Source organism: Scyliorhinus torazame, chromosome 14, assembly GCF_047496885.1.
Source record: "Scyliorhinus torazame isolate Kashiwa2021f chromosome 14, sScyTor2.1, whole genome shotgun sequence".
Classification (NCBI taxonomy): Eukaryota; Metazoa; Chordata; class Chondrichthyes; order Carcharhiniformes; family Scyliorhinidae; genus Scyliorhinus; species Scyliorhinus torazame.
Window position 1 is genome coordinate 188538251 of NC_092720.1, and position 26794 is coordinate 188565044.

The 26794-nt window shown below is 44.5% G+C and overlaps 1 protein-coding gene across 2 annotated transcripts in view; it reads left to right on the forward strand.

The window, feature by feature from the left end:
• The window catches only part of abcf1 (ATP-binding cassette, sub-family F (GCN20), member 1), a 127340-nt gene that overhangs the window by 5816 nt on the left and 94730 nt on the right, over nucleotides 1-26794 (forward strand). The window contains exons 3-10 of one of the 2 annotated variants that reach the window (XM_072475330.1): nucleotides 1262-1330; nucleotides 4288-4432; nucleotides 6488-6519; nucleotides 7935-8048; nucleotides 13589-13666; nucleotides 18516-18593; nucleotides 21155-21232; nucleotides 24452-24544. In XM_072475330.1, the coding sequence (XP_072331431.1) occupies nucleotides 1262-1330; nucleotides 4288-4432; nucleotides 6488-6519; nucleotides 7935-8048; nucleotides 13589-13666; nucleotides 18516-18593; nucleotides 21155-21232; nucleotides 24452-24544 (687 nt within the window). The remainder of the gene's footprint in view (nucleotides 1-1261; nucleotides 1331-4287; nucleotides 4433-6487; nucleotides 6520-7934; nucleotides 8049-13588; nucleotides 13667-18515; nucleotides 18594-21154; nucleotides 21233-24451; nucleotides 24545-26794) is intronic. The other variant, XM_072475331.1, reaches the window with a different exon arrangement.

Sequence of the window (26794 nt, forward strand, 5' to 3'; positions counted from 1 at the left end):
GTACGCCATTAAACAGGGGCCGGTTTAGCTCAGTTGGCTGGACAGCTAGTTTGTGATGTGGCACAGCATGGGTTCAATTCTCGTACTGGCTGAGATGCCTTCTCAACCTTGTCCCTTGGCTGAGATATGGTGATTCTCAGGTTAAATCGGCACCAGTCAGCTCTCTCCCTCAAAGGGGAAAGCAGCCTCTGGTCATCTGGGACTATGGTGACTTTACTTATTTAAGCCATCCAACAGTGGTCTTCACTAAATAACGATCAGCAAGATCAACTTTTCCGAACACTTGCACTGAAGTCACTTGTACCATCCTGTTGCCGGATTCCTTTTTAAAATAAATTTGGAGTACCCAATTATTTTTTTCCCATTGAGGGGCAATTTAGCATGGCCAGTCTAGCTACCCTATACGCCTTTGGGTTTGTGGGGGTGAGACCCACGCAGACACTGGGAGAATGTGTACACACCACAGTGATCCAGGCCGGGATTGATTCCGGGTCCTCAGCACCGTGAGGCAGTAGTGCTAACCACCGTGCAGCCCTCTGCTGCCGAATTCTTACTGCTAACTCGGCTTGTGGGAATGTAACAGACTTTTTTCATCTTCCCTCCTGCTCCTGATAAGATACGGTAGCACAGTGGTTGGCACTGTTGCCTCACAGCGCCAGAGTCCCAGGTTCGATTCACGGCTTGGGCCATTGTCTGCGTGGAGTCTGCACGTTCTCCCTGTGTCTGCGTGGGTTTCATCTGCGTGCTCCGGTTTCCTTCCACAAGTCTTGAAAGACGTGCTTGTTAGGTGAATTGGACATTTTGAATTCTCCCTCTGTGTACCTGAACAGGTGCCGGAATGTGGCGACTAGGGACTTTGCACAATAACTTCATTGCCGTGTAAATGTAAGCCTGCTTGTGACAATAAAGATTATTATTATTATATTATTATAAGATATATTATTATGTTGTAATTCCCGACCATATTATTAACTTGCCCCTGCAGTAGTATCGCTCTCAAAGTAAAGTTATTATTTCACTGACTGATGACACTCCCATGTTTGGCTTCTGATCCTCTTTTAGCCTACTCTGATGACTTAAGGCCATTGATAACTTTTAATACTGTTGTATTTTCTATTGTATTGAAAGGGCATGACTTAAACACCTGATTTTTACTTTTGGGCCTCTCAACCATGGAAGACCTCAATCTTTACCGAAACAATGGCCTTTTAGGATGAAATGAGCTTCACTATCCGATGATATTTTTATTTTCTTTCTCCAGTTCTTTGAGGAGCTGGCAGCTGATGATAAACAAGTGAAAGCAGAAGAGTCAATCATTGCAGAGCAGCAGGTAACAGAAACATTGCCATGGTTTTGCATTCACTTGCTGGTAGAGGGGGTTGAAGAAAGAGATTGGAGTGCGCAGCCTAGGTCAGTATCTGGATATCTAGGTACACACTGACCGTTCATTCATGGAATGAGGTAATCCTTAGCAAAGCCAGCATTTATTGTCCATCCCTAATTAACCTAGAGTAAGTGGTGGGGAGCCACCTTCTTGAACTGCTGCAATCTGTGTGGTTAAGGTAGGTCCACAGTGCTATTAAGGAGGGAATCCCAGGATTTAGACCCAGTGACTGGGAAGGAACAATGTTATTTTGAAGTTATGATGGTGTACAACTTAAATGGGAATTTAAAAATAATTTAAAAAAAAATTTTTTTAAGAGTATCCAATTCATTTTTTCCAATTAAGGGGCAATTTAGCATGGCCATTTCACCTACCCTTCACATCTTTTTTGGGTTGTGGGGGTGAAACCCACGCAAACACGGGAAGAATGTGTTTAAATGGGAATTTGGAGGTGGTGTCCCCTTGTCCTGTTCTTGCTCTTCTCATTGGGTGGTGATGTAGTGCATCTTTTAGATGGTTAATGTTCCAGCCACAGTGCACTGCTGGTGGAGGGAGTGAAGAATCGATAGAATCCCTAAAGTGCAGACGGAGACCATTCGGCCCATCAAATCTGCACCAACCCTCTGAAAGAGCACCCGACCTAGGCCACCGCCCCATCCCCGTAAACCAACCTAACCTGCACATCTGATTGTTTCAAGTGATGCATTGGGTCCCAGTCGAGCAAGCTTCTTAGTCCTCCATGGTGTTGAACCTCTGAATGTTGTTGGAGCTGCACTCATCCAGGTATGTGGATAGTATTCCATCAGACTCCTGAATTGTACATCCCGATGGTCAGGCTTTAGGGAATCCAAGATATGGATTCCCTAATATATGCAGCCTCTCACCTTGTGGCTGGTGCAGTTGCATTTCTGTTTGATGGTGATCTTCAAATATTGATGCAGGACTTAGTACTGTCAGTACTGTTGAATATCATGGGGAGGTGATTAAACTCTCTTCTGTTGATGGCCACTGCCTGTCGCATGTAAATTGCCAGCCATCAGCCTAAACATGAATGTTGTCCAGGTCTTACTGCATGCGGCCACAGACTCCTTATTATCTGACGAGTTGCATGTGGAACTGAATACTGCAAGCATCAGTAAACAATATCTTAGGAGTCAATCACTTCTTGGCCTTTTGGCTAAGGTCAAGCGTGGGATCAGGTGTAATGCCTGGATCTGGTATGTCTCTCTTGTGTAGACCATGAATTGGATTCAATTTGAATTGGATTTTGGAGCAGGCAAGGAGCTGGATTAGGGGTTCGCCCCTGTCCACACTCTGAGCTCTGGCTTTGTAACTCTGATAAAGTAATGGATTAAAAAAAAAAAACAATATCTTAGGAGTCGCGAATGGTACTGAGCACTGGGCACAGCCAAGAACAAAGACAATTACAGCACAGTAACAGGCCCTTCGTCCCTCCCAGCCTGCGCCGATCCAGATCCTTTATCTAAACCTGTCACCTATTTTCCAAGGATCTACTTCCCTCTGTTCCCCGCCCGTTCATAGATCTGTCTAGATGCATCTTAAATGATACTATTGTGCCCACCTCTACCACCTCCGCTGGCAAAGCGTTCCAGGCACCCACCACCCTCTGCGAAAAGAACTTTCCACGCACATCTCCCTTAAACTTGCCCCCTCACATCCTCACTTCTTATGTTATGGTGGAGGAAAGCCCAAGTTTGAATGTTGTCCAGGTTTTGCTGCATGTGGACACCGACTGCTTCGGTATCTCAGGAGCTGCGAACGTACTGAACACTGTAAACATCAGCAAAGTCCCCATTTCTTTTTTTAAAAATAAATCTAGAGTAGCCAATTCATTTTTTCCACTTAAGGGGCAATTTAGTATGGCCAATCCATCTACCCTGCACAACGTTTAGGTTGTGGGGGCAAAACCCATGCAACACTGGGAGAATGTGCAAACTCCACACAGACAGTGACCTGGAGCCTGGATCGAACCTGGGACCTCGGCGCCGTGAGGCAGCTGTGCTAACCACTACACCACCGTGCTTCCCCTAAAGCCCCCATTTCTGACCTCGTGGAGGGAAAGTAATTAAAGAAGGACCTGGAGATAGTTGTGCTGAGGACACTACCCTGATAAATTCATGCAACAAAGTCACATGGCTGAGAATGATTACCCCACCCCCCATGACCACCACCATCTTCCTTTCCTCCCGCCATGAAGACAGCCATCTTCTAGGTATGACTCCACCCAATGGAGAGTTTCTCCTAACTCCCTGTTGCTACAGTCATATTGTTGACCTTGATGAAAAGGCAGTCATTCCTGCTGCACACTCTGGAAGTCAGCTCTTTGGTCCATGTTTGGACTGAGACTATCATGAGGTTAAGCAGCTGAGTGAGTCCAATGGAATCTGACTGTTCATATGTGCATGCTACCCATGCAATTATTGACCAGCCAAGTTTGTCAACTCCTCACAAATCGATGTAGGATCAGCACTTCAAAAGTAGTTCACTGTGTAAAGTGCTTTAGCATCAGTGACTGTTGGCACTACAGCATCAACCATTGAAAAGGAGGTGGGGTGGGATTAAATGCATAACAATGGCACTGCAAAACAGTCAATTTAAAAATAATATCTGCCACCTGCAGCTGCCCACGCAGCTTAAAGCAGCAAAGTCCAGTGAATGAGTGAAGGAGAGCTAGACAATAGAAATTGTGTGTAAAATCATTTAACAACAGTGCAGCCTTGAGATGTGATTGACAGCGGAATTCAACAATAATTTCCATTCCGGCTGAAAATAGTGGGGCCACTGTATATGCTGCCCTTATAAATGCAAATACTACTTTCTTCGATGTAGAGTCATTCTGCTCTGATGATTTCTGCCCCTTTGTTTTGTCTCTTGTTGCACAGCAACAGAAGAAAAAGCGTGATAAGAAAAAAGAACGGAACAAAAAGAAAAAGGATGAGGATGTTGATACAGTGATTGAGAACCTGAGTAAGCTCTCGGTGCCGGCCAGTGATGAAGAACAGGAGGAGGAGGAGGAGGAAGAAGAAGGTGAGCTGTGCCGAGAGCAAGGTTTTGGGCGATTCGGCTTGGATTTCTGCAGCTTTAGAAGCTTTTCGCTAGTGTTGCCAAAACCCAGGGCAACAAAAGGAGGACTAAAATGACTAGGTTTTTAAAACTTCAGCAAAAATGGCATTCAACCTGACATTGAGTGTTGCCACTTTAAAGAATAATTGGAATGTATGTGAATTGTTTAAATGAGTTCACTTGTGGGCAACACACTCAACATAATTGTTGATGTTAACCTTTCAAAATTGAGTTAAGTGGAAGGAACATTTTGAGGTTTGGTGAGGCCATTTTCAGTATATGAATAAAGAATTTTTGAAAGTTTATTTTATAGTGTAAAAGTCTAGAGGCTGAAATATAAACTTTCCTGTAAGATACTTAGCATTTTTTCTAAGGAGAGCAAGCAGTGCTTTTCTGATATCATGCCCAACGTTGCCAAAAGAAAATTAAATGGCGATTCACCTCATTTGCTATTTGTGGGATATTGCTGAGTACAAAATGGCTGCAGTGTTTGCCGTTTTAAAGAACTTTAGGAAGCTTGGTAGGGTCCTTGAAGATTTACCAGAATGGTTCCAGGGATGAAAGTTTAGGCAGGAAGTTGGGCTGGCAAAGCTGGGGTTCTCCTTGGAGCGAAGGTGAAGGGGAGATTGGATAGAGGGGTACAGATCATGGCAGCTTTTGATAAGGTAGGTAATGAAAAGCAGTTCCCATTAGCTGATGGTACAAGGATTATGGAAAACAAATGTAAGGTTTTGGGCAGGAAGATGCTAGGGGATGAGAAGAAGAAATTGTAAGCAGCGAGAGGCAGTGATCTGGAACTTGCTGCCTGCAGGTGGTGCAGGTGGAGACGATGTGTGATTTCAAAAGGATTGGATTGGATTTGGATTTTGTTTATTGTCATGTGAACCGAGGTACAGTGAAAAGTATTTTTCTGTGAGCAGCTCAACAGATCACCAAGTACATGAAAATTAAAATAAAAGAAATTACATAATAGGGCAACACAATGTAACTACATAGATACTGGCATCGGGTGAAGCATACAGGGGTGTAGTGTTAATCAGGTCAGTCCATAAGAGGGTGGTTTAGGAGTCTGGTAACAGCGGGGAAGAAGCTAATTTTGAGTTTGTTCGTGCGTGTTATCCGACTGCTGTATCTCCTGCCCGATGGAAAAGGTTGGAAGAGTGAGTAAGCCGGGTGGGAGGGAGTCTTTGATTATGCTGCCCACTTTCCTCAGGCAGCGGGAGGTGTAGATTGAGTCAATGGATGGGAGGCAGTTTCGTGTAGTGGACTGGGAAGTGTTCACGACTCTGAAGTTTCCTGCGGTCTTGGCCCGGGCAGTTGCCATACCAGGCTGTGATGCAGCCAGATAGGATGCTTTCTATGATGCATCTGTAAACATTGGTAAGAGTTCATGTTGATTTCCTTAAGAAAAATAAATGGGCACTTGAAGGAAATAGACTTTCAGGGCTATGGGGATGAAGTGAGAAGGGGAAAGCTGGCATAGAGTCGATGGACTAAGTGGCATCCTTCTGTGATGCAATATCTCTCTGATCCTTTAACGTGGAGAACAGCTGAATCTTTAATGGTGTGAAGGATCAAATCGCCTCAGTTTCTTAACAATATGCCAAACATGTCTCATCACAACAGGGTTTAGGTGTACTGGGGAGAGAGTTAAGGTAGCATTCTAGGAATTGAGTGGGAGTTGGGAGGAGGAGTGGTGGGGGTGGGGAGGAGTGAAGACACAGTTACAGGACTAGAATGTGATCCTGAACTGGATTTATGGCACAGATGCATTTTGAAGAAATTAATTATTGTTTATTGCTCCGCTAGGCTCTGCAGCAGCTTTAATTTCTGATACTGCTGCCTTGTTTGATCAGTTCATCGGATTCCCATTGGTTACCTGCAATGCCCATAGTCCTGTAATCAGCTGCTGGAGATTGCACAACTCCTGCGGGGAAATGAGGCTGGGGATAAAATTCCCTTATTTATGTGCAAGGAAATCTAGCCCGATCCTAATCCATATTTTCCCTTCTTCTACAGTAATACAACCAGGAAGGGGATGCAAAAAGATGGTAAGTGTGTGTGACTTGGAGTAGCTGCTTGTTTTCTCTTTAAAGTCCCACTTCTGTTGCAACTTAAAGTGAAAGCCTGGGAGAAGAATATTTCTTCAAAGTGAACTCCCAACTTTTCTTTCAAAGTTTAGGACAAATGTACAGAACGTTGGCTGCAATGGTCTGTTTTTGTGTTGTAGTAGTCTCTGATTCTAAGTTGGTAAATAGGGAGGCATGCCCTTTTCTCATGGTGGGAGCATTACACCACCTAATGTGTTGGCTACAATATCTTACTGCTGTAAATCCTGGTAATTTATTTAATTGCTCACCATTAACAGATTTGGTAGATGCTTGTAAACTTTCAGCTTCCAAGGCAGAAGACATCAGGAAAGAATACTTTTCTTCTTTATTTTTCTAACTTTAAATGGAACTGCTGTTGTTTTTATTCGTACATGAGATGTGAGCATTACTGACGAGGTCAGCGTTTGTTGCCCACCCCTAATTGCCTTTAAGAAGGTGGTGTGAAAAGCCGCCTTTTAAAAAAAAAAAAAAAAAAATTTAGAGTACCCAATTCATTTTTTCCAATTAAGGGGCAATTTAGTGTGGCCAATCCACCTACCCTGCACATCTTTGGGTTGTGGGGGCAAAACCCACGCAAGCACGGGGAGAATGTGCAAACTCCACACAGACAGTGACCCAGAGCCGGGATCGAACCTGGGACCTCGGCGCCGTGAGGCATCAGGGCTAACCAACTGTGCCACCATGCTGCCCCATGAAAAGCCTTCTTGAGCAGTCTGAGGGTTTGACCTAGCAACTGTGAAGGAAAGACCGATATATTTCCAATGGTTTGTGTGACTTGGGAGGGCAATGTGGAGTTGATGGTGTTCCGATGGATCTGCTGTCTCATTACCTTTACGATGGTAGAAGTCTTGGGTATAAATGGTACTGTCAAAGCAGAGTTGGCGAATTGCAGCATACATCTTGTAGATGGTAAATGGTGCTGCCACTGGACGCCTGTGGTGCAGGGAGTGAATATTTAAGGTGATGGATGGCTTGCCAATCAAGGGGCCTGTTTGTTTTTAAAATTTAGATTACCCAATTATTTTTTCCAATTAAGGGGCAATTTAGTGTGGCCAATCCACCTACTCTGCACATTTTTGGGTTGTGGGGGCGAAACCCATGCAAACATGGGAGAATGTGCAAACTCCACACGGACAATGACCCAGAGCCGGGATCGAAATCAAGGGGCCTGTTAATCTGCTTTGCTCGTGGACTTTGTGCCCTTGACATCTGACAATATTCACAACAGATGGACTTGTCATTTATTGGAAACACATGAATTGTAATCGGTGACTCAGATACTGTGCATCTAATATATGTTTTGTTTAAAATATTCAGGCCGTTTATCTTTTTGTATGTTCATTTTTCCTCTGAAGGGTGGAAACGTCTTTGCAGCTCTCAGCCTTGAGCAGAGTGAAGACGAAGACAACAATGAAGACCATGAAGGGGAGAGACAGCCATCCAAAACAAACAAAAATCAGAAAAATAAGGTTAGTGTTCAAATTTGGGGAGAGGTATCTGAATATGAAGAACTGTGTGCTTGTCCTGGTTTGAACAATAAATCAAATCAAATGAAAGGGCACGTTGACTTCTGCACCATCTCGTATAGATCAGACTCTAATCCACAAAGTACTGCATGCTCCTTCCATTTGTATCAAGTATTCTTTACAGCGGTAGTTTTCCATCTAGCCCCTTGTGCTGGGACATTGCCAGCATTGCAAACCAGCAACTTCACTCAGCAGTTGATTGCTGAGACCTGTGATTTCCGCCACCAGATGGTGCTAACAATCCACAGTTTGCTCTCCGAGTCAGGCACCGTGACAGAATAGCGATGAATGATTGAACCAGCCTGTTGTTGCTTTCTGCATCTTGTGGGTGACAGTCCTTGCTCAGTGAAACTTTGGTCAGTTGTGCCAAAGTCAGCCAGTTATTAAGCTGTTCTTGAAAGACAAATGTATTTATGGCAGCACAGTTAAATAGAATATAGACCATCAAATTCCTACAGTGCAGAAGGAGGCCATTTGGCCCATCGAGTCTGCATCAACCCTACCAAGAGCGCTCCACCTGGCCCACTCCCCAGTCTATCTTCGGTAACTCCATCACCCCACCTAGCATCATCTTTGTACTTATGAAGAGGAAATCCTGCTTGACAAATCTATTGGAATTACAAAGAACAAAGAACAAAGAAATGTACAGCACAGGAACAGGCCCTTCGGCCCTCCAAGCCCGTGCCGACCATACTGCCCGACTAAACTACAATCTTCTACACTTCCTGGGTCCGTATCCTTCTATTCCCATCCTATTCATATATTTGTCAAGATGCCCCTTAAATGTCCCTATCGTCCCTGCCTCCACTACCTCCTCCGGTAGTGAGTTCCAGGCACCCACTACCCTCTGCGTAAAAAACTTGCCTCGTACATCTACTCTAAACTTTGCCCCTCTCACCTTAAACCTATGCCCCCTAGTAATTGACCCCTCTACCCTGGGGAAAAGCCTCTTTGAAGATGGAACTATAGAGTTGACAAGGGGAGCCAGTCGATGTTGTATATTTGAACTTTCAGAAAGCATTTGACAAAAGTCCCACATCAGAGATTATCGTGCATGGGATTTGGGGAAGTGTATTGAGATGGATAGAAAACTGGTTGGCAGTAAGGAAACAAAGAGTAGGAATTGATGGGTCCTTTTCAAATTGGCAGGCAGTAACTAGTGGGGTGCCACGAGCTGGGACCCCAGCTATTCACAATATATATTAATGATTTGGATGAGGAACAAAATGTAACATCTCAAAATTTTTAGATGATACCAAGTTGGGTGGGAGGGTGAACTGTGACAAGGATGCAGAGATCCTTCAGCATGATCTGCACAGGTTGGGTGAGCGGGCAAATCAATGGCAGATGCAGTATAATTTGGATAAATGTGAGGTTATTCACTTTGGAAGCAAAAACAAGAAGGCAGATTACTACCTGAATGACTGTCAATTGGGAGAGGGCTGTCAATTAGGCGAGGGGAGTGTGCAGCGGGACCTGGGTGTCCTTGTGCACCAGTCGCTGAAGGTAAGCATGCAGGTGCAGCAGGCGGTAAAGAAGGCAAATGGTATGTTGACTTTCATTGCGAGAGGTTTTGAGTACAGGAGCTAGGATTTGTTGCAATTATACAGGGCCTTGGTGAGGCCACACCTAGAATATTGTGTACAGTTTTGGTCTCCTTTTCTGAGGAAGAATGTTCTTGCTTGCGAGGGTGGGTAGCGAAGGTTTACTAGGCTGATTCTGAGGATGGCGGGACTCATGTATGAGGAGAGACTGACTAGTTTAGGATTGGTTTTACTCAAGGTGCGGCAGTGGTGGGAAGGAGAAGGGGTAGAGTGAGTTAGGATGGAGCAGGAATCTTGTAAGGGGTCTAGTTTGTGGGCTATGGTGATGGCAGCGTTGCCAATGGCTCCAAGTAGGTATTCAAGGAGTCCGGTGGTGCAGTCCACAGTGAAGGTATGGAATCAGTTGAGGAGGCATTACAGGGTGGAAGGGATGTCGATGCTGACGCCGCTGTGCTAGAATCATGGGTTTGAGCCTGGGGGGATGGATCGAGTATGCAGGAGGTGGAGGGAAGTGGGATGGGTCAAGGTGAGGGATCTGTATTTGGAGAAAGGGTTCACCAGTCTGGAGAAGCTAAGAGAGAGGGTAGAGCTGGTGAGGGGGAGTGAGTTTGGGTATCTGCAGGTTAGGTGCTTTGAGCGAAAGGTCTGGAGGGGGTTCCCTAGGTTGCCGGGATAAACCCTGCTGGAGCGACTGCTGCTTGTGGATGTGGAACGGTAAACGGGACCTCCTCTTGTGCAAGGATGAGCCTGATACAGTTTAAGGTTGTGCACAAGGTGCATATGACTCGGGCGAGAATGAGTGGGTTCTTCCAGGGGTTAGCAAATGAGTGTGCGAGGTGTGGGTGAGGGGGGGAATGAGGGGCAGTGAATCACGCGCACATGTTTTGGGGTTGCGAAAAATTGGGAAGATTCTGGGCGGGAATGTTCATGGTCTTAGCCAGGAGAGTGGAGGAGGATGTGGACCTGGACTTTGGTGGCGGGATTTGGGGTTTCAGAGAGAGAGCTAATGGAGAGGATAAAGGCTGATGTCTTGGTCTTCACCTCTAATTGCACAGCGGCAAATTTTGCTGGAGTGGCGGTCGGCATTGTCATTGGGGATAGCGGCTTGGCTGGGTGAACCCTTACGACTTCCTGTGATTAGAGAAGATAACGTATGAGTTAATGGGCTCTTCAGGGGGGTTTGAGGAAAGGTGAGGGATGTTTGTCACAGGGGAGGGGGAGTGAAAAAGAGGAAAAGTCTGTACAGACTGTGTTGATCTTTGGGAAGTATGTTTCCCTGGGTGTATGTTCGCTGTAACCTGTTTTGATACATGTTTGTAATAAAATACATTTTATGGGGAAAAAAGGATTGATTTCACTGGAGTTCAGATGAATGAGGGGGGAATCTCATAGAGACTTATAAAATTCTATCAGGTCTAGATAGGGTGGCTGCAGGGAGGATGTTCCCGATGGCGGGTGTGTCCAGAATCAAGGGTCACAGTCTGAGGATTCAGGGTAAACCATTTCGGACAGAGATGAGGAGATGTTTCTTCACCCAAAGAGTGGTGAGCCTATGGAATTCATTACCACAGGAGGTTGTTGAGGCTAAGACAGTGAATACATTTAAGAGGCAGCTAGATATGGCACTTGAGGCGAATGGGATCAAGGATTATGGGAAGAAAGCCGGATTGGGCTATTGAGTTGGATGATCAGCGATGATCGTGATGAATGGCGGAGAGCCAAATGGCCTCCTCCTGCTCCCATATTCCATGTTTCAGTGACACCCAAAGTGCAATTTAGCTTGACCAATCCACCTCAGCACATCTTCAGACTGCAGACTGTGGAAGGAAACCGGAGCACCTGGAGGAAACCCAGGCAGACACTGAGAGAAAGTGCAAACTCCACAGTCAGTCACCCAATGCTGGAATTGGACCCAGGTTCTGGCGCTGTGCAACCGTGCTGCCCATAAAACGTTCCTGCACCCATCAGGTCACAGAATTGAAACTGGAATGCAATATGAGCTAGAAATAAGTATTAATGTCTTGGAGAACACAAGAGATATTTACTATCAAGTATCAAGGCAGGGAAAGTTCATTTCCATGAGGGAATTAATTTCTATAGCACCCTCAACCTGTTTGAATGCGTTAAGAGTTACAAATGCATTTTCCTTGGCCATCAAGCCCATGGGTGGGATTCAAACCCAGAGTTTCTGGTTCAGAGGCAGGGTCGCTACCCAATACGTCACAACACTATAACACAAAAACTCATTATTTGGGTTAACCAGTTTGCCGATATTCATACTCCCCCCTCACCAGTCTCTTCACATTCCATTTGCCTCATTGTGACCCTTCCGCATATCCCTTATGTACTTGTCTAGCTCTCTTCTGAAAGCATCCAAGCTATTTTCCCAATCGCTTGCTGTGCCAGCGAGCTTCACATTCTAGCTACTCTTTAGGTAAATAAATTTCTTCTCATTTCCCTCTTGGATTTACTTGTAACCAGTAACTAATTTATTGTCCACCAGTCTGTTCAGGTATTTCATTATTCACAAGAACATGAGTGGTGAAAGATGGCGTATCATGTTCACGTGTTTTGGGGTTGTGAGAAGTTGGAGAGCTTCTGGGAGGCGGTGTTTGGGACCTTATTGAGGTTAGTGGGGGTCGAAGTGAAGCCAGACCCTCTGGTGGATCTTTGGGGTTTCGGAGCTGCTGAAGGGGACCAATGTCGTAGACTTCGCCTCTCTGATTGCCCGGTGACGGATTCTTTTGAATTGGAGATCAGATATGCCACCAGGGCTTGCGGCTTGACTGGGAGACCTGTACGAGTTACTCCGGTTGGAGAAGATTAAGTTTACCGTAAGGGGGTCAGAAGAGGGCTTCTAGGTATGGTGGAGACCGTTCATGATGATATTTGAGGAGCTGTTCATTGCCAGGGGAGGGGTGGGGGGGGTGATTAAAAGGGGAACAATGTACAAACTTTACTCTGTTTTGTTGGAATGTGGTTTTGTTATTATTGTTCACGTTTGGAATAAAATATCATCTTTTTTAAAAAACGAATGATGATAGATTCCAGTTCTCGCTGCAGATGATGCAGGTGCACAAATGTCAGGGCCGGAATGATGAGTCCCACGCAGTATTGATACTTAAAACTTTCTCTTGTCCCTCTCTCTCTCTGTCACTACACCTACCTGATTCCTTGATGACAATGCAATTTTCCAGCATGGCCTGTTGTTTAGCTGCATCGTGCCAGCTTATGGAATCAAATGTTGCAACTCTTCATGACCCCCTTGCAAATGTCTTAGCTGAACTTTGGTTGTCCAGCAGTCTTGAATTCTCTGTAACTTCATCTTTCATCCATTGGTATCTATTAGCTGTGGTAGCATTTGTGGGCAGCAACTTTACCTCCCCACATCAGAATGCAGTAAAGACAGCGGATGTGGAAAGAGTTTAGCTACCTCACAAAAGCAAAAAAAATTGCATAAATTCTGAAATAAAAACAAAATTCTGGAAGCACTCAGCAGCTCAGGCAGCATCTGTGGAGAGCAAAACAGAGTTAAGGTTACAGGTCTCAGACCTTTCATTGAACTGGAAAAAAGTGAGAAATCTAATAGAATTTGAGCAAGTGATGGGGAAGGATGGGAAGAAGAATGAAAGGGGCGGTCTGGGATAGAATCCCAAAAGCAGGAGTCTTGGCCAATATTTATCCTTCAACATCGCTGAAGAGAAACTTACTCATGACAATTAGCCGGGGATGGATCTGCGGAACAGAAACTTTGAAATGGGGGTGTGCACTGTTGGTGGTCAAACCACCTCTGCAAAATATGAAACTTTTTTTTTAAATGGAGAGAAGTTAGATGGAGTTAATTGGGCTTTTCTTTTGGAAACTGCTTTTATACAAATGTTGTTGATCTCTTTCTGGCCCTTACTCCTTTCCTTTCCTGGCTTCTTTCTTCCTATACAGACTGCATTGAACGAGAGTGTGGATAGCCAGAAACCAATCAAAAAGAAAAAGAGTGAGAATTCTGAGGGTAAACCGCAGGTAACACTGCACAAGAAGCATGCATTTGGCACGTTGCCCACTAGTGTATCGGTGGGATCCCTAGACTCTTTGTTTTATCTTTATCCGCCCCCACCACTACCACCCACCTCCCAGTGAGGGAAATTGTTTAGGCACAGGTTAGGTGAGCATGTGCCCGGTCTGTAAACCAAGGCAGGTGGAGCACTTTGAACTGCATTTTATAAAGAGAATAATAATTTGGCTAAATATTCTTGGTTCATTTTAAATGGGTCATTCTTGTTCCATGGACAGAAGTCTTTGGTTAGCAATGCCCTCCCTTTTGGGCATTTCTGGCACTGCTCTATTGTCAATGATGCGATGAGCAGTAACTGTAATGCCCTTTACAATTTGCCCAAACGAGCTACTATGCTGGGTATATCCATTTCCTCCATTGAAGAGTCCGTTGCCTGAGAGACGTGTAGCTTTCTGGCTGATCTCCACCCAACGCCCCCCCCCCCCTGCTCATTCACCCAATTTTGATAGCTGAGATTCTCTGTACAACTTAAAATGTATGTTTTTAAAAGCAAATGCAGGTAGTCTGTCCCTTCCTTCCCCTTAGTCAAAGGGTAGTGGTGTTTCTACTGATTGTTTGCATGAGCACTTGAAACAGCTTGCGTTTTGGTATGTCTAACTGCTAAAGCAAGTGTAGCTTGGAGAGATTGTAAAGGCCCTTTTGTAGATCCTCTTGTAGATTTAAAAAAAAATGAAATACCTTTTAAAATAATGCAAATCCAACTTAACGCACACAATTCTACTACACAAATTCTATTAACAAGCAAATGGTTTGAAGTTTCTTATGCTTTTGAAAACCCAAAAATAGAATCATTTGCTGGTTTATTGGCAAAATCTATTGTTCCATTGAATACTCATATTTTTCAGTATGTACCTCTCAAATAACCGTGGATTAGAATTTACATGCCCTTGCTACCAGAAATCTTGGCATGGGGGAATCAAACGGTGGTATCTGGCCAGTCAGTGGAGGAGGAAAAGGTGAAGAATTGGACAGTAATGTACCTTGGGGCACAAATTCCTTTTATTCGCTGGAAGTGATGATGGCTCATGGCATGTAAAGTACAAAAAAAAGAAGTGTTATATCTGAAGCAGAAAATATTGGTTGTGGACGTCTGGTGAAGGGCATGTGCTGATAAGTTGCACATCAGGAGGCTCTCCTCCTGTGAAACTGAAAAATAGGGGCTTTTTGCTTGAAAAATGGCTGCAAACGATACAAATCATCCTAACACCACTAACAAAACGAATAAAGAAGGAAAGATGCCGAACAACAGCCAGTCCAGAGGACGAGTGGAGACCAGGAGTGGGACTAGCCTGGACAAACCGCAATCGGCTCAGCCGACCAGCGCACGAGGTGGCGAAACTCTGACTTTGCCGGAGCGCGAGGAACCGACCTGCCGCACGAGAAGCCCCCTTTCACCAGGGGATGGATAGAGGAGGCTCCTCTCAAGAAGTTGAAGGAGCACTGAGTTAAGATGAAATCAGACATACAAGCTGCGGTGAAGGATGCGGTGGACGAAGCTCTGGCGAATATGCAGGTGGCCTTGGACAAAGCAGAAAAGCGACTTGAGGCCCAGGAGGCAACGATTAAAGATCTGGAAAGGGCTGCTATGGATCATAACGACTGGATTGTTGCCCTGGAAAAGGAGGTGGCAAAGCTGGTCGTGAAACAAGACAACCTGAGAGGAAAGGTTGAGGATCAGGTGAACCGGTCGAGGTTGCAGAACCTATGAATCGTGAGCATACCGGAGGGAATCAAAGGTAGGAACCCCACAGACTATGTGGCTCAATTGCTGGGTAACCTAGTACGAAGGGACAGTTTCCCCAACCCACCCAAAATCAACATACAATGGACATGGCAGGGTAATCAGGTGAAGAAACAGGGATGGGGGGGGGGGGGAGGGGGAGAGAGAGAGAGAGAGACACCACAAGGGAGAAATGGATGAAGAAAATGGAAGGCATTAGACTGGCTATAACAGGCCGTAATTGGCGACTTGGAACAAAATGACGCTGCAAGCAACCACTTGGGAAGGTCCCTGGACAAAGGGAAACCCCGAAGTGCAGGGGGGCACTCACAAGGCGAACTCGCAGTTGGCAGTATGTTGGATGCCTCCTGGTCAAGGGGAAACTCTGGAGCTCATGGGGCGACCAATGACTGCGGTCATTTTGGACGGCCCCCTAACAAAGGGAAACCCCGCAGTGCAGGGGCTCATCCACCAGGTAAGTATGGTTGATCCCACAGGAACGGGGGAACAAAAAAACCTCCATCAGGGATAGTCACCTGAAACGTTAGGGGACTTAACAGCCCGCTGAAAAGATCCAAAGTCTTAACCCACCTGAAAAACATAAAAGCCAACATATTCTTCCTCCAAGAGACGCACCTGAGGGAGAAGGACCTACTGCGAGTAAGGAAGGGCTGGGTAGGATAGATCTGCCACTCCGTACGGGATGAGGGCCAGGAGGGTAACCATTTTGTTAAATAAGAGGACAATGTTCACGGCGACAAAGGCATTTACGGACCCAGGGGGATGGTATATCATGGTCAGCGGCGCCCTAGACAGGGCACCGGTCATCCTCATTAACGTGTACACTCCCAACTGTGACGACACAGAGTTTATAAAGAAGACCATGGCGGAAATCTCCAACATAGTGACGCACTGACTGATCATATGGGTGGGGGGGACTTTAACTGTGTACAGGACCCACGGACAGACAGGCCGAATCCCAAAATGGGAAAGACCTCCAACATAGCAAAGGAACTCAGCCTATTCATGGAGCAGATGGGGGCAGTGGACTCATGGCAATTCACCCACCCTGGGGAGAAGAAGTTCTCCTTCATCTCCCAAGTACATAATGTCTATTCACGGATTGACTTCTTTGTAGTGGGAAAATCTGTGCTTCCGGAGCTAGTAAGAGTGGAATGTTCCACGATCATAATCTCCGACCACGTTCCACATTATATGGATGTGAGGTTAGAGACGGGCCGTGCCCAACGTCCCCCATGGAGGTTGGACACAGCCCTCCTGGCCAACAAGGCTTTCTGCGAGAAAATATCACGGGCCGTAGACGAGTATATTACTAATAATCAGAACGGGAAGTCGCACCCTCCATATTCTGGGAGGCGCTGACGGTTGTGATCAGGGGAGAAATTATCGCTTTTAAAGCACAAAGGGATAGGGAAGAGTGGGCGACTAGGCAACAGCTAGTCGACTCCACACTGAAAGTAGGCCGATACTCCAAGGCTCCGACCGAAGAGCTCCTAGCAGAGAGGAAAAAGCTACAGATGGACTTTGATCTGCTCTCGTAACAGATCCCGTAACAGCCTCCCCGAACAGGCGCTGGAATGTGGCGACTAGGGGCTTTTCACAGTAACTTCATTTGAAGCCTACTTGTGACAATAAGCAATTTTCATTTCATTTCTCCATGAGGAAAGCAGTGCACCAACTCCGCCAGACACGGGAGACCCCGTACGAACACAGACAAAAGACGAGCCACTTGCCTGCTCACCGGCTAAGAAAGCAGGCAGCCATGAGGGAAATAACACGGATCAGGGATGGCAGAGGCAAAGTAGTAGAGGATCCAGACAAAGTCAACAGGCTGTCCGACCTGACAGAATTTCTTCAAATGGAAAAGATTAAATTCGCCACCCGAGATCCGGAAGAAGGATTCCACAAAACGTGGGAGCCATTCACTTGGTTGTTCCAAGACCTGTTGCCAACAACTAGGAAACCAAAGATCAGGAGGGGGTAGCCAAGACACAGTAAGGAAGTGGTGGGGGGGTGTGTGGGGGGGGGGGGGGACGGGGGACGACGACTGATGTATATGTAAATAGTCAAAACCGATCTATGTGTAAATAGTTCTAGTTTTACTTTTTTATTCTCTTGTTTAACTCCCACTGTTTGTTTATATTTATATTTGTTTTGTATACCAAAAACGAAATAAACATTTATGGAAAAAGAAAATATTGGTTGTGCACTGCAGGTCAATCAACATCTGTAAAGAGAAGTTTCAGGTTTAACTTTTTTTCAGAATTGAAAGTAATTTATTGGAGTTGAGTAGAATTGGAGGAAGGGAAAGAAACTAGACATCAATCACAGAGGTAATCAACCCCTCTTCGAAGTACAATGGGCAATTTGAATATTCACATTGCAATTATAGGGAGGCACGGTAGCACATTGGTTAGCACTGTTGCTTCACAGCGCCAGAGACCCGGGTTCAATTCGCGGCTTGAGTCACTGTCTGTGCGGAGTCTGCATGTTCTCTCCGTGTCTGCATGGGTTTCCTCCGGGTGTTCTGGTTTCCTTCCACAGGTCCCGAAAGATGTGTTGTTAGGTAAATTAGACATTCTGAATTCTCCCTCTGTGTACCCTACCAGGCGCCGGAATGTGGTGATGAGGGGATTTTCACAATAACTTCATTGCAGCCTACTTGTGACAATATAAAGCCTACTTGTGACAATAATAACGATTGTTATTATTACTTATCCAAATTTGTTCTGTATCTGTGATGCATTGGTAGCCAAGGCAGTAGTGTGCTCCAACCAACATCAGCCTCCTAAACTAAGGGGGTAAAAATCAACCAGAATTGTTCCTCTGATCTGATCCTTTGACTTCTGCTGTCAGGTTTACACAAGTTTAATATTGACTGGAAGGGTGGAGGATTGAGCTTGGCTGTCCTGTAAAATGGTGCACCTGCGTCTTCAATGGAGTGGGGTATTGATTATTAATTTAGCTAGGGGTGGGTGCCAGTAACAGTTCCAAATGTTGAGATTCATCAATGACATTTGGGTTAATGGTAATTGTATTGCATTTCTGCTCTTTAGCCTATACCTGAGGAAGATGATAAGAAGCCAAGTAAAAAAGGAAATAAAAACGAAAGAGGAAAAGCGAAAGAGCAAAAGGTACGGTTCTCTTAATTATCTGTTGGCATGTCTGATTTAGAACTGTGGCTACTAACAGTTACTTAGTACTGACAAGCAGCAAATTACCATTACCTCCCCTGATGAAGTCTAAATATAAAGATTGTGAAGATGTTCAAACAGAGCATGAATGAGGTGACATAGTACGTCTGTGTGCTGATGTTCATTGAGTGATTGAATGCTAGGATGAAATACTTAGGGCCTCGCTTTTTCACCCCTGGATTAGGGAAGCATGGGGATTGCCCTATTTTATTTGTCAAATGCCTTTAGAATCTTGTGGTTCACTAAATCGCCTATCTCCTCAAGGTCTTATGTCTTTTCTGTTCAGTCCAACATGTATAAACCCTACCAATCACATATTGTGATTTAAAAAAAAAAATTTAGAGTGCCCAATTCATTTTTTCCAATTAAGGGGCAATTTACTGTGGCCAATCCACCTACCCTGCACATCTTTGGGTTATGGGGGCGAAACCCACGCAAACACAGAGAATGCGCAAACTCCACATGGACAGTGGCCCAGAACCGGGATCGAACCAGGGGACCTCAGCGCCGTGAGGCAACAGGGCTAACCCACTGCGCCACCGTGCTGCCCTACATATTGTGATTTTAATCATTTATTTTGTCATACGGAAAGGATTTTTGGTTGGAAAACCATGATGGGATTAAAGAAATGAAGGCTGATGTCACACACACACAAATTAATTCTGAATGGATCAGGCATTGAAAATGTCTATTAAAGGCCAGTTTGTGAAATGCTACAATTCCTGACATATTTCAGTCTGAGGGTGCATTGGTTCATCTCGGGCTTCTTATCTGTTGTGGCTAGCAGGGGGTATTTTCCTAGTTTGTGTTTCATAAGTAATTGGGACTAACACCATTCAAACATGACGGGGGAATCCCCGAGAGGGCAGATCACCAGTTTTACTGACAGACTGACTTGTGAATTCAGGGGCAGGCAGCGGTTCGCACTGCTGCCTCACGGAGGCGAGGTCCCAGGTTCGATCCCGGCCCTGGGCCACTGTCTGTGTAGAGTTTGAATATTCTCCCTGTGTCTGCGTGGGTTTCACCCCCACAACCCAAAAGATGTGCAGGGTAGGTGGATTGGCCACGCTAAATTGCCCCTTTAATTGGGAAAGCTAAATTGGATACTTTAAATTTATTTTTAAAAAGGCTTACTGATGAATCAGAGTATGAGGAAATCTCAGGGATAATCAAAATAAAAACAGAAATGCTGGAAATACTCCTTTGGTCTGGCAGCTTCTGGAGAGGGCGATGTATAGTTAATGTTTCAGGATGATTGTTTCATCAGATTTGGAAAAGTTTAGTGATGAAGCAGGTTTCTCCAGAAGTTTCCAGTTCTGATAAAAGGTCATCGACTTGAAACATCAACTCTGTTTCTCTTTCCACAGATGCCGTCAGACCTGCTATTTTCGGTTCATATTGCTGCAGTCAACAATTGCTTTAACCATGATCCCCAAGCCAGAGCTGGGTTAGAATCTGAAAGCTTATCAGGAAACATTAAGTGATTCAATTAATAGAAATAGTGAAGCTTTTGAGAAGAGAGTTGTATTTTATTGAATAATTGTAGGCTTTGATTACAATATTGCTCAGTATGACCATTTGCTATTGGTAAAGTAAAACAGCGTAATAGCTCATATCTGGCCTGTCTCACTAAACGATTCTGTAGTGATTCTGAATCATGCTCATTTTATTAAGAATGAATCTTGGCACCCTGATCAGAAACTGAAACTAGTTTGACTAAGTGGTCCTTCTGTTATTTTCCTCCCTGTTTAATGTAAATCAGTGGCACTCAATTATAAGCTGTATGATCTCGTCCCAGTTTGCTTTTGAAAAAAATTAAGATACATGCAAAATACAACATCTGGTTCAGACCTCAAGGATTCCATTGTTAACCCTATAATGGGTTATGCATTGTATGATTAGAAATGTGGTCTGTACCGATACAAATCACTGAAGTAATCAGGGTCACTGCACCCAAGAGAATATCAAAGGTATACTGAAATTTATGGCGTGCTCTTTGTGTCGCATTGACCGTGTTTCCATTCAGCTATTTAATAGATAAGTTATAGTTTTATAGCTGATCATTTCCTTCAGGCTCTGCAGTGATAGCTTAACTGCTCCCAAGAGTGGTTCTCAGAAGGTCACCTGCTAACATTGAAATGCTCCAAGGGACCTTGCATGCTAACTGCCAAAGGCTTCTGCCAGTTACCTGTGAAGAAATAATAAAATTGTGGTAAGCAGTTTGTCACCGTAATTTTGACACTAACTTTCAGTTGGCAGTGGCTCTAGTCTACGGAAATGAGCAAGCATTCCAATTTGTTTCCCACAACAAAAGGCAAGTTCCAGAATTGGTCAGTCTCCTCTGATTCCTCATTTGTTAGCTGATCCTTTGACTGCATTTCATGGGAGGAAATAATCTAACTTATTTTGTACCATAAATCGACTGGACCGAGGCCAAATAAATGTAAGACACATGTGAATTGATGAGAAATTTAGTTGGATATCAATGTTTTCTGCTGCAGGTAGAATCTGAAGATGACGGTGAAGCTAAGTTGAGTAAGAAGAGCAAAAAGATGGAGAAATCAAAAGCAAAGCAAAAGGTAGACAGACCAAGCTAAAATTTTGTAAACCTATTGTTCAGCTTTCAGGTACACATATGATCAACAAGTTATTAATAAATCTGAAGTTACACAGAAATAGGAGTGCACAAACTAGTCCCCTAAGCCTGTTTCACCATTCAGTGAGAATACAAACTAGTCATGATCACACAGGTGGTCCATACCTGTTGTACATGGTATGAGGATACATGCTGGAGCACACATTTTATTAATCTGCCTTGGAACAACTCAATTGACTGTGTCCACGGTCCTTTTGGGGAGAGTTCCAGGTTTCCACTGTCCTTTGTGTGCAGAAGACCGTCTTGATTTCACTTCTATGTGACTCAACTCTAGTTTTAAGATTATGCCTCCTTGTTTTGGATTTCCCGACCAGAAGAAATAGTAATGACCGTACTGTATTGAACTGTTGTTCACATCACCAATGACAAATGCAGATAATGTTTATGCAGCCTGATCTTTTTTTTAAATATTTTTATTGTCCTGCTTTTTCACATTTTCTTCCAAATTTACACCCACCAACAAACAAACTGTCAATCTCCTTATCAATAACAGCAATCCCATCCTTCCACCAACCACCAAACAACAGCCCACATGTCAACATAAACATCAAATAAAAAAACAAAAAAGAATCAGGAATCACCCATCGTCACCCCGAATATGGCCTCCCGAGGGCCCTAGTCCAGTTTCATGTGCACCACCTTGGAGATTGCCCTAAAAACCTCCTTCCTGTAATCCTCCAGCTTTGGACAGGACCAAAACATATACAAAGAACAAAGAAACAAAGAAATGTACAGCACAGGAACAGGCCCTTCGGCCCTCCAAGCCCGTGCCGACCATACTGCCCGACTAAACTACAATCTTCTACACTTCCTGGGTCCGTATCCTTCTATTCCCATCCTATTCATATATTTGTCAAGATGCCCCTTAAATGTCCCTATCGTCCCTGCCTCCACTACCTCCTCCGGTAGTGAGTTCCAGGCACCCACTACCCTCTGCGTAAAAAACTTGCCTCGTACATCTACTCTAAACTTTGCCCCTCTCACCTTAAACCTATGCCCCCTAGTAATTGACCCCTCTACCCTGGGGAAAAGCCTCTGACTATCCACTCTGTCTATGCCCCTCATAATTTTGTATACCTCTATCAGGTCGCCCCTCAACCTCCTTCGTTCCAGTGAGAACAAACCGAGTTTATTCAATCGCTCCTCATAGCTTATGCCCTCCATACCAGGCAACATTCTGGTAAATCTCTTCTGCACCCTCTCTAAAGCCTCCACATCCTTCTGGTAGTGTGGCGACCAGAATTGAACACTATACTCCAAGTGTGGCCTAACTAAGGTTCTATACAGCTGCAACATGACTTGCCAATTCTTATACTCAATGCCCCGGCCAATGAAGGCAAGCATGCCGTATGCCTTCTTGACTACCTTCTCCACCTGTGTAGCCCCTTTCAGTGATCTGTGGACCTGTACTCCTAGATCTCTTTGACTTTCAATACTCTTGAGGGTTCTACCATTCACTGTATATTCCCTACCTGCATTAGCCCTTCCAAAATGCATTACCTCACATTTGTCCAGGTTAAACTCCATCTGCCATCTCTCCGCCCAAGTCTCCAGACAATCTAAATCCTGCTGTATCCTCAGACAGTCCTCATCGCTATCCGCAATTCCACCAACCTTTGTGTCGTCTGCAAACTTACTAATCAGACCAGTTACATTTTCCTCCAAATCATTTATATATACTACAAAGAGCAAAGGTCCCAGCACTGATCCCTGTGGAACACCACTGGTCACAGCCCTCCAATTAGAAAAGCATCCCTCCATTGCTACCCTCTGCCTTCTATGGCCTAGCCAGTTCTGTATCCACCTTGCCAGTTCACCCCTGATCCCGTGTGACTTCACCTTTTGTACTAGTCTACCATGAGGGACCTTGTCAAAGGCCTTACTGAAGTCCATATAGACAACATCTACTGCCCTACCTGCATCAATCATCTTAGTGACCTCCTCGAAATATGAACGTGGTTTGCGGCTGCCCCCCCCCCCCCCACCTTCTACCCCCTCAAGAGCAGGCTCATCCTCGTTCTTGTGAGGTGTCCTCTATATACCACCATCAGCTGTATCAGCCCCAACCTTGCGCACGAGGTGAAGGCGTTCACTCTCCGGAGCAACTCACACCAGGACCTCTCCTCCATACCGTCTCCCAACTCTTCCCCCTGCTTTGCTTTGATCCCTTCCAGTGGGCAGCTTGATCTTTATATTTAACCCCTCAAGCCCAATACCGTTCTGGACACTGTACCCCTACATTTTTTTCATTGGGTTTGGATGTGTATCTATATGTTCCTATGCATGTAATTTAGTTGTGACTTGGATTTTTTGGCATTTTTTTGAGTACCTTTCTGTTAGATGCCTTTCATTGCACGCTTGTGCTGTTGGCTTAACAGTTTTTGATGTAACTAGCACAAATGTGATGATTAACTTTGAGACTGCTGCAGTTATACTCCACCTAGTTCAAACACTCAGGTCTGAAAGTTGAGGTGTAGCTCCAGAGTTGAATGGGATCCCACTTTTTAAACTAAATTTGTGTCCTGGCTCTGGTTGAAGCCCAAGTTCACTACTTTCTAATAATTGCATGTTTCAGGAACTCTGACGCATTCACTAAATCTATAAAGGTTTAAATTGTATTAAGGGGTTTACAGTAATTGTAAATCATGCTTGTTTAGCTGAGAATTGAACTTGATAACCTGATCAGAAACTGCAGACAAATTGGACTAAGTGGCCTGATTACACACCTTGAGTTGTTTTCCTTCCTGTTTAATGCATTGTCAGTGGTGTTCATTTATAAGTTGTACGATCTCATCCCAACCAATGGCAGCAAAGAATAGCAGTTTTATGAGTCCCTGTTTTGTTAAAAGCTATGTCCTAATGCCGTGACAGACAGCATTTCTATGACAAGCATGCTGACCAACCAGATTTTCACTCCAGTCAGTGCATAGATTTGTTGTTGTGAAGCCCACGCCCTCAAACACTTGTTGAGCCACCTGTGGATACTGAAACAAGGCACCAGCTTAAATGTGAGGGAGGTGGTCAGAGAGCGTCCCACTCTCCTAAAGGCAGAACAAATAACACGTCACCCTAAAAACAACTTTCTCCGTTTCTGTTGAATGCAAAACGGCTAAATGGACTTTCTTGCTTGATTTTATCACAGGCGGTCTCTGACGATGAAGAAGAGGCGAAGGAGCAAGAGGAGGGAAAGCGGCCGACCAAAGGAAAAAGCACAAAAGCAAAAGGAAAGCAGAAGGTAGAAGATTTGGAAAACAGTGCCTGCAGCGAATCAGGGTGATTTAGATAGGCCGGTATTCGCCATTTATATGATGGCCAATACTAGGGACAGAAGATGGGATGATTTGGCACCCACTCTCCATTCCCAGTCCATGCCTTTGTTCTATTAACATTGGGACCAAACTGAAAATTCCGAAGACCTATTATTTCTTCAGTTGCCGTTTTCATAGCTTTCTATTTTTTCATTCTTGAGATAAGAGTGTCTCTGGCATTTGATCTAATTAAGGACAGTATTCCTTAGACCAGTGTACTTGAAACTTTTTTTCCGGGGAACCATTTTTACCAACCAGCCAACCTTTGCGGCGCTCGACCTTCGTGACCCACCGTTTTCTCTACCTTTTTTGTTGCTGACAAAAATGGAGGAAATGGTTTTGGGTCCCTTTGGCCCTCGTACACGCTCCTCCAATGGAACCTGTTGGATGAAGGTGAAGCCTTCCAGTGACGGAATGTATGGAGTCTCCATCTGTCCAAAGTTCTGTATTTGTTTCCGGTAAAATTTTATCAAATAAACCTCCCCCGAACTTGTAAAAAATAAATAACTAAAATGAATAAAATAAATAAAAAATAATAATAATTAAATGAATAAAATAAATGAACTTGTAAAACAAAAAGCTGCGACCGGTTAAAATAAAAAAAGCGGTTGCACTGTGCATGCGTGCCCGATTATCGGCGCGCATGCGCATAGTTTTGCACATGCGCACCGATGATCATGCGCGGTGCGGCCACTTTTTTTTTTAAACATGTTAGCGGCCATTTTGAAGGCCGCTTGCAGCCGCCGTTTTTAACAGTCGGCTGTTGCGCGCACGTTTGCACGATCGGGAGCTCCGCGAAGGACGGCTCCTCGACTCTCCCGACACCCACCCGCGGGTCGCGCTCCCGAGTTTCACAGTGCCTGCCTTAGATGGATCCACCTGGCTGAAATGTGCACATTGTCCCTCCCCACTCCTTAACTGTAATTGCAGAAAGCATTTAAAAACTTTGACAACTAAACTTAATGTAAAAGCAGCACTTCCACTTAAAGCCTACCCAAATCCTATTTTGGCCAAAAATCCTGGTGCTTAGTACTGCTGCCTCACGTCGCCGAGGACCCGGGTTCAATTTGCACATTCTCCCCATATCTGCGTGGGTCTCACCCCCACAACTCAAAACTTGTGCAGGGTTGTTGGATTGACCACACTTAAATTGCCCCTTAATTTAAAAAAACAAAATCTGAACTGTGGCAGCATTGGTGGTTCTCCTGACACCTAGGCAAACATATAAAACTATGACTAAAGCTCATTTCCACCGAGCTAATTAAGTGACATTCTCAACAATTTTCATAAATGTTGACAAGTTTGGAGTTTGCACATTCTACCTGTGTTTGTATGGGTTTCGCCCCCACAACCTAAAGATATGCGGGGTAGGTGGATTGGCCACGCTAAATTGCCCCTTAATTAGAATAAATTAATTGGGTACTCTAAATTTATTATTTTTTTTTTTAAATGTTGACACGTTATGTTGACCTTGTAATTTCTAAGTCAAACTCGGATGATACAAAATTCCACTTGTGTCAAAGTTATCAACTTTTGACAGCAAAATAGCAAAAGCCACTGAACAATGCCCGTAATGAGCCAAAATTCTGCAATGGTTGACCCAGTTTAGCTGAGCATTTGTTTGGCGCTGGCAGAAAAAATAATGCAGTAATCCTTCATAAAATATTTGCTTCTGCAGCACCACCAAGCTGGCTTCCTCCGTCGGGCATCATTTGACTGTACCAACCAGTCAGAGTGGAGCAGTTAGATCTGATCATGTTCAAATATCAGACACAGGACAAGCCATCATTTCACATTGAGATTTCTCTGTGGAGTAAAGTGTGAGTATAGTATTAAGATCCCGGACCAGACCCCAACAGTTGCGATACCGGACAGAAGCCCCAATATTTTAATGAATTTGTAGGACTGTGGGGAAAGGATATTTCGCTCCAGGAGTCATTCCATGCACAAATAGGATGTGATATATTAAAACAAACGTATTATTAACCGTCTTAAAATAACTTTATCATTGTAAAGAAAATAGCTTACAATTACCAGTTAAACAAGGCTTAGCAATGACAATGAAATACTAAATCCTAACTGCTGCCTTTTATCTCCACTCAAGCAAAATCCATCTCGGGTCAAAATCCACTTTTAAACAGTTTGTCAACCCAGGAGTACTTGCTGTAAAGTGATGT